The 8,980-nt window shown below is 43.1% G+C and overlaps 1 protein-coding gene across 1 annotated transcript; it reads right to left on the reverse strand.

Annotated features, from left to right (window-relative positions):
- Positions 1 to 6,088: 6,088 nt before the first annotated feature.
- On the reverse strand, positions 6,089 to 7,111 carry LOC104857289 (vomeronasal type-1 receptor 4). The gene has a single exon (XM_010617071.1). It carries the CDS (start codon positions 7,109 to 7,111, stop codon positions 6,089 to 6,091), a length of 1,023 nt encoding a protein of 340 aa, XP_010615373.2.
- Between the last annotated feature and the right edge of the window lie 1,869 nt (positions 7,112 to 8,980).

Genomic DNA, 8,980 nt, shown 5'->3' on the forward strand with positions numbered 1-8,980 from the left:
AAACAATTTAAACCTAGACTCAGCTCCCAGAGACTCCAATTCTCTGGCTCCTGACTACTTGATTTCCCCTAGCCGTTCTCCACCATCACTTAAGCCGTGTACATGTGAGACCTGTTCTGCTGGTGGACCCTGGCTGATACAGCAGGTGTGTGCTGGTGCTTAACAAGGGACAGGAATTATGGACTCCGAGCTAATGGACATGGGTGGGAATGGGCTGGCAAGGGTGCAACTTCTCAGTCTAAATTTTTGTCTATGTTGATGTTTGCAAGCGTGTTGATGGCTGTTATATAACTGCACTAGGAATCTCTCTCTCTCTCTATTTCTCTCATTTGCCTCAAAATCTTTGTGCTAATTGCTCCCTGCCTGGAATACTGTTCCTCTTGCATTTCATGTGAGCAGCTCAAACTCTCCTCAAACATCACCTCTTCAGAATATTCTTCTCTGAAGCCCTAAGATATTCAGTGTCTTGGGCACTCCAGTCTAAGACATAGAAGTGTTTTTATTTTCTTTATCACCTTCACTGCTATCTCCTGTTGATCACAAAATCAATTCCCCCTTCTTAGTCTTCACAGTCACTGGCCTAAGGCCCTTCCTCAGCCTCCTCTCCCCTCCCTTGCCTTCCTTCTCCTCCTCCTCCCTTCCCTTTCTCCCTCTCCATCTGCCTTCACTTTCATCTGCTGCACTTCTTTGATAAGTGGAGCGGATATTCAGTAAACGCATTCTGAGCCAGATCCAGCCACAGGCATTAGAAGTAGTAAGTACAGTGTATTTAGCTCAGTGACTGACACATACAAAGTAAGGACTGAAAAACTTAGCACCATCATGAAACACTCTCCACCTGGAGTGGGCCCATAATTTCAGAATACTCGCTCTGCAGCCTGACTCAAAATATAGCACAATTTCCACCCGGTGGTTTCACAGAGCTGAAACATCAGTAAGTGTTGGACGCGTTTCTACACAAAGTTTGGGGGGAAATCATTTCATAATTAAGGTATGACTGTAGCTGTCGAAGGCTTGCCCGAGAGCCGGCGATGGCATGTGGAAACGACCCCCTTTTGCCTCTGGTCACAGCTGAGGCCTCAGTTGTCTGTGAAGCTCTGAGGCTCGATGGCAAGTGACACCCACTGAAGACATCCTGGTTCCCCCAGAACCCAGTAGTAGTAACACAGAAGAGAAAGCTTTCCCCTGGGGAGGGATGAGTTCCTCGTGAGCCCAGCTCGTCCCACCCACTGAAGTGGGAACGCTCTCCTTTCTGCCTCAGCATGAGATTTGCGTCGGCACAGGATCAGGCAGGAGATCACAGCCACCCCCCAAGTAACCCCATACGCCTTCCAATTATTGTGTGTACCCCATAAATGGTGGCTAGCTCAGAGAGTCCAACACCAAGAATCAATGAACTTGAATTCAAATCAATGAAAAGAAGCCAAATTGCAACAGAAAGAAATAACAGTGATAAGATAAATAGAAAAAAGTATTCAAAATCTGTGGGAAAATATCAGTGGTCCAAAAACAACAACAAACCAGCAATATTATAAAAAATTTAAACAACACAATCAAGTGATTGACATCTATAAAACAATATACCCAAGAACAGCATGATACAATATATAATGTAATAATTATTTCCAAGTTCTGCACTATACAGTAATTTTCTATAATAACAAAGGCTTTAGATTAGCAAAATATATTCTATGACCACAACTTACCAAATTAGAAAGCAATACAACCTAACTAGGACATGCCCTAACATTTGAACTTGAACATGCCTTGAAACAGCCCATAGGGTCAAAGGAGAAATCTCAAGAACTGCATAGTACTTTGAACTAAATAACACATCTAGCTTTGTAATATTCAGCCAAAGGTAGCGAGTGCTTCAAAGCAAAATTTAACTTGTGTGAAGTGGGATCAACAAATATGGTGAATGCATACATTTAAAAAATATATTGCCGTAAAAGACACACTGCCATTAATTTCCCTTAAAATCCTTCCCATCCCTTCAAACACACTAGTCCCATTGTGTCTGCTGCTTTCTGACACGTCTCTGGAAGTCTTCTGTAAATGTCTTTAGTTGCACTGCTGTAACTGCTTTGATGGCCTGTATCAATTCAAAATATTTACTCTCCATGGTCATTTTGAGTTTATGGAAGAGCTAGAAGTGGCACAGTGCCAGATTTGGTAAATAAATTGTGGATAAGGACACATCCTAACATCTTTATGTGCCTGACTTTCCAATGGATGGCACTCTGCAACAGTATTCACTCTATTTTTGATCATGCCTCATAAAGACACTCATGAAAGAGGACTACCAGAACCACTTCAGAAAGCGGCAAGAATAGGACAGGTATGTTGAAAGCAAGGATGTCCTGAAGAGGACTAATGGCAATGTGTGTGATGTGTGCATTTAATTTATTTAGACATCAACCATAGATTGTGATCACCCTCTGTACCGTTTTATGAGGGGACATAAGTGTGAAATCAGACTTTCACCTCAAAAGGTTAGAAAAACTCAAATTAAATCCAATGGATGTATTAAGGAAATAATAAAAAGAAAAATGGAAATGAACAAAGTAAAGAAAAATCAACAGAAATTAATAAAATTAACAGTTCAGGGATCCAGTTGGTGAGTGCACCAGTGATTGTTTTGCCATTCATTCAACTTTTCTTATCCCTGGAATTCTTTAGTATAAGACAGTAGTAAAAATAACATCTCAGGGGCCAGGGATTTAGCTCAGCGGTTAGGTGGCCTGCCTCGCAAGCGCAAGGACCCGAGTTCAATCCCGGTACCAAAAAATAAAAAAAACATCTCAGTTCTTGCACAGCCTCTGAAGGTGCACTTGAGGTCTCCCTACCTTCAGCCACCAGCTTCTCCCATAGAGGCGCCAGTGGCCCAATCCCCTCCAGAACTCACAGACACCTAACTGTAACACAGCCCTCCAATGTTCAAACTCTGGCCACAGGACCCCCGTGACTCACCCAGACAACTAACCCCCAGGCCCTGTACTTGGTGACCACACCTGATGTTCCCCCTCGGCCAACAGTGATCCCAACGTTGACCCAGACTCCAACATGTCACTGCAAATGCAAAGTCTCCGTTTCATTCCTAACCCTTTACCAGACACCCTGACGTCTGCCCAGGACGCCACAAAGGAACTCAGAACTACAAAACCGCGTTAAACAATCCGCCACAAGCGCCCACCACAGAAGCCAGGAAATCCCAAGGGTGCCATAGAAATTCAACGGAATTTCCGGTAATGCACACACCTGGAGATGTCAGCCCTCCGTACCTCACTTCCGCTTCTGCTTCCCATACCTAGGCAGGATGGTGAGCTCTCAGACTGTTTCCCAGATCTCCACCCACTTCAGTCCTGATCCCTGGAGGAGTTATGGCTCTGAAACAGGGCGGCGCCCATCGGGCTACAGTGGTCTGGAAACGGCCATTTTGGAAACTACATCCTATGGAAAGCGAGACAGTCATTCCAGGAGCTGGATTCCGCCCACTAGTAGCAAGTGAAAACCAATCGTTTCTGAGCCTTTGGATAATTCTAATCCCTAGTACCTGCAGGTCTGAAGCTATCTGCAGCTGCTGGCAATGTACAACACGTGCTTACTTACTTCTTGGTGCCAGACCTAGCCTTCCAACCTGTCCCTGAATTAGGGTGTCTTCTTAGTTCTAATCCTTTGTTAATTCTGATGTGTGATTTTCAACATCTTTCCATTGAAATCACTTTATACTGTCTCAGCTGCTACTGGTGGAGGGGAAGATAATTCACTCTTTATTCTAAAAAATGACAAATGGTTAGAACCAAGAAACCACCCTAATATAGAAGAAAGTAGATTTTCATGAAATTCAAAGACATATTCTTTTTGACAAAATAATACCTCTAACCGAGAAAGAATGATTAAAATTAGATCATTATCATGTAACACCTACTGAAATAATTCGTTGAGGCATGAATCATCAATCAGTGCTAGAAGGCAAACAGCTAAACATGTTTGAGATAGGATGCTTTTCAAATGAGAAAACAAGCAGCCACCACTTTAAGCAAGAAAACAAACTTAGCTAATGAAACTTTAAATCACTATTATATAGCTATTGTCAGAAAACAATAAGTAATGCTGGCAAAGATGTGAAATAAAAAGGAACTCTCATATTGTATTAATAGGATTATAAATGAGGATGACCGCGATGTAGAACAGTGTGGAGATTGCTCAAAAACACTAAATATAGTGGTATCATATGACTTGCTATTCCACTTCTGACTATATGGCTGTACTAAATGAAATCACCATACCAAAGAGAGAGCTGAGTGCCCATGTTGCATATTCACAAGTTTAAGTCTAAAATCTACCTGGGTGCCTATCAACAAACAAATGGATAAAGAAAATACTATGTATATGCACACAATAAAATATCGACCAAAAAGAAAACAGAAACCCTGTCATCTGCAACAAAATGGGTTCGACTCTAGGACATTATGTTAAGCTAGATACAGAAAGACAAGCCCCATATACTACTATCTGTACTATGTGGAAGTTAAAAAATGAAATCGGTGCTGGGTGTGGTGGTGCACACCTGTAATCCCAACACTTAGGAAGCAGAGGCAGGAGGATCACTGCAAGTTTGAAGCCAGCCTGGGCTACATAGTGAGTTCAAGATCAGATGAAGTGCACAGTGAGACCCTGTCTCCAAAAACAAAAACAAAAGCAAACACAAACAAACAGAAAAGAACTTGGCTTAAGTAGAATTGTGATTATTAGAGGTTTTGAAAGGAATAAAGATGAAGAATAGTTTAATAGCAACAACAAAAAAGAACAAAGAAAATTTCCTGGGTTGTTGAACTGTTCTGTATTCAGATTATGCATAGTGGTCACATGACACTAAATTTTAGTTAAAATATTGTAAAGTTATTCATCAAAATAATGAGGTTACCTAGACACAGTAGTGTGTATTTCTTTCTCTTTTTTCCTTTTTTTTTTGACAGGGTCTCACTATGTAGTTGAGACTGACCTGGAACTCACTATGTAGCCCAGCTGGTCTCGAACTCACAGGGATCCTCCTGCCTCAGCCTCCCGAGTGCTGGGATTACAGGTGTGCGCCACCACATCTGAAATGAGGGTGTATATTTCTAATCCCAGCTACTTATGATAAGGATGGGGATCAAAAGATTGAGGTCAAGCTGGGCAATACTGCAAGACTGTGTCTCAAAATAATCTTTAAAAAATCAAAGGTGGTTGGGGAATCATCTTTGCTACTTTTCTCATTACTGAGACAAAACAGCTGACCCCCTAATGACCTAGCTCCCGGTAGAGGTAGTTGAGGAGTCCTAGGCTTATCTCCGAGCTTATCTGTTGGCACTGTTGGTGGTGAGGCTGCTGGTTTCCAAAGTTAGGCAGTTAGGGAGAATTGGGTAGAGGCGAATGAGAGTAGGACCGCATTGAAAATACAGAAACCCCACTGACTTATGGAGATTTGATTTTTGTAAGCATTTATTTAAATTGTAGAGTTTTAATGATAGTGGAGTTTGATAATTTTGCTTTTACGGAAGAATGGGTGAACCAAGTTTCTCACTCGGCTGTTCTGGAAGTTTTACCTCTCATCTCACTTATCCGTGCACAGTAATCTCACAGGGTGCCAGTCGTTAAATGTCCGGGTAAATGCTCCAAATCTTATAGTCGTTAAAAGCCTCTCCATAAGTTATAGCTGTAGCTGGTACAAAACTTCATGACTGCTTCTCAGCATACACAACTGCAAGCAATAGAATCATTGCCCCAATAAATCACGAAAAACTGCAACATCTGCAAATCATCTCTACCATACTGCCCTCCGTGCTCCTAAAACATTTCAAGGAGAAAACATAACACGTAAGCATCAGGACGGTGGTCACTCGCCGCCTGCTGTCGACTTGGTCGCACATCTGGCTTGTGAGTGGAGCCCAAAGCCTCTGCACAGCTCGGTCAATGCCAGAGAAATCTCCTCACCACGCGCTGTGCTGTAGACGTCTTCTGTGCCCCAGATGTTCTTACATCCTCGGGTGGATGATTGGATAACTGACGAATGAGACCACTGGCAATTTTTTATTACTTTTTGTTACTTTCTCGGCATTTCAGAGCAGCAATTTGGTGCTCGGTGATTTCCAAGCACCAGTAACGGGCTGACAGTGGGGTAAAAGGTGACCACAAAAGCAGTCATATGCTGCAGCCACAGGCATGATTTGAAGAAGACGTTCTTATAAAGGACAAGAAAAGAATTGATGGAATAAACAAAAAGGAAGGTGCCCGCTGTAAGGAGGATGGTTCGGGTGGCTTTTGCCTCGGGGGAGAATCCGTGGGAGTTGCTGTGGGTGTAGATGTGCCTCACTCGCAGGTGGTGTCTGTACAAGAGAAGCACCATGTGCACACTGGCCCGGGCCATGAGCCCCAGGAACACAACATCCGGGAATGTCAAGAACAATGCTCCCGTTGGGACAGAAGTGTCAGACTTTTCAAAAGAGCATAGCACATAGTCCAGTACAGTGGGAGAACTGCGGTTATGCGGAAGGCTCCCCACACGGATGGGAATGAAAACATTTATCAGCAAGTTAAAGACCCAACACAGAACACAGGAGAAATTGACGTTCTTCCAAACTCGGTCTTTGGACCCCACCCGCCCTCCGGCTCTGGAGCTGATGGTGATGGCCTGAAAGTGGCTCAGGAGGCAAGTGGTGCAGAGAGAAAGGCCCCGGGCCACTCTGGGGACATAATGCAAGAGTTTACATCCCCCATTGCCCAGGGTGGGTGTCACCCCCCAGATGAACATCATGTGGGGGATCCCCTTGAAGAGAAGGACCAAGAAGTTGGCCGTAGCCATGTGGGAGAGAATCAGGTGTGTGGGCCTCCGTGCGTGGCCGGCACAGGATGTGGGGGCGTAAGCTGAGAGAAGAAAGATGTTCCCCACCACCCCAATCCCAGTCTGGGCCAGGAAGAGCAGCCTCAGGATAAAATCACCGGGAGTCATTCTCACGGGAGCCCAGGAAGACGTTGCTCTGCACTGTTGTTGCGAGAGCCATAGATGTGGAACTCTGTTTAGATTCGTTCCGGTACTGCCAGTTCTGATAGGAACTTTCTCCCCCATGAGCTCTGTTTCTGAGCATAGTGATTGCATTAATGGGGGGTGGAGCCCATACCGGTCAGCCCAAAGTTACACCTCAGACTTGCCTGATGTGTTTGTGTTCTGCTCACGTAGCAATGCCAGAGGGTTCATTATCAGTCTGTCCCCCAAATCCTTCACCGGCACGTCCTGAGAATAATCCACAAGGTGAACTCTGTCCGTCATATCTAAAATGTCTCTTCAGTAGGATGTGCTGTCGATCCCCAGATTAACTTCCCAGAGAAAGCTCCCGAGGCTGCAGTGCCTAATGTGAGGGGAACATACATAAAAATGACAACAAAATGTGCATAATAAAGGACATCGATGTGGTATAGGTACCTGTACCAGGGACTGTAGCTGTGAGCAGTGGATGGAAAGTGTTATTATTCTCTTAATATTTTATTCTTCCAAATTACTAAATTACTTTGTGAATAACACAGACAGGTAGCAAAGCATCACGAAGTCATGTAGAGAAAAAAAATTTACATCTTTGTCACCTGGATCTCATCTACAGAACTACCCTTCCCAAAGATAACCGTGCATTTTAGGCGATTTCATTTCTGCATTCTTCACATTCTTACAAGATGTTTGTTTTACAATCAATAATAATCAATAATTGTCTTACAGTCAACACTAAGCAGAGGGCTACATATGCTGTTTATTGTCAGAAACGTAAAACATTCTCCCTCATTGCCCATGGTTCATAAAAATTATGGTGGAAACGTGAGCTTGAGGAAATAATATACTGTGACCACCTGAGATTTAAGAATACAAGGATACTTCAAGATTAGAAGTTTTATTATTAAATTCACCAAAGGATTTTAAAAAGGAGCCCGGGTATTTAACAACATCCAGTGATTTTTTTTATAAAGCCTTTGAAGCCTGGGGATACTGTGCAGAGGATGGTAAGGCTGATGATGCCCAAGTCAGGGGGTAGAAAGTGAACCCCACAGCTGGCTGTTTATAGAAGGGAGTCTGGCTGAAGCCTGTGTGCCGAGGTCAGAGTAATTTGCACCCAAATTCCATTCCCACAACTAAAACCTTCAGACTGGAAGGACAATGTTCCAATTACAACCATATATTTTATCTATTCTATTCCCAATTCGAGAATGCTTTGTCTTGTCCTTTATGAGACTTGTTTCCATTAATTTCCATAGAAACCACATGTTGCCTTTACTCCAGTTGATTGCCAAGAAAACTCAGTGCCTGGGACTGACCAGTGCCTTTGGAGGTTGTCCTGGCACCCCGCTGTCTCTCCGAGTTCTGACATTTAGTGTACTTTTTGCCTCAGGCCTGGATCATATACTGGGCAGGTGGGTACTGCAACCTTACTACAGGGGTCTCCGGCGATATTGTTCAATAGTAGGGCATTTATTTAGCATGTGAGAAGCCCTGTGTGCAATATACAGCACCAAAATGTTTTAACAGCCCTGTGACAAATCTCAATAACTATGATTTTTATAAATCACTAAAAGAAGTAGGAATATATGAATTTCCTTAGTGAAGTTTGATAATACTATATTTATATATGTAAAAATATATAATATGTACAGTATGTACATGAACACAGCAGAGAGAGATACCGGCACAGGCACTTTGTTTATAGAGAAATTCTTCAGGAACTTGACAAGAAAAGCCACTATCACAATTGGTAATCGACATCGCTCTGTGTGCGTGATAATTATATGAAAGAAAGTACATAAGCATACAATTTTTAAAGAAATGAAATTACATCCACTATGATATATTAGCATATTAATGCTCCCTCAAGAATTGATATTCTGGGCCGAGGATTTAGCTCAGTGGTTCGGTGGCCTGCCTCGCGAGCGCAAGGACCCGAGTTCAATCCCCAGT

The sequence above is a fragment of the Fukomys damarensis genome, unplaced genomic scaffold (genome assembly GCF_012274545.1).
Source record: "Fukomys damarensis isolate Sample0158 unplaced genomic scaffold, DMR_v1.0_HiC HiC_scaffold_19, whole genome shotgun sequence".
Lineage (NCBI taxonomy): Eukaryota > Metazoa > Chordata > Mammalia > Rodentia > Bathyergidae > Fukomys > Fukomys damarensis.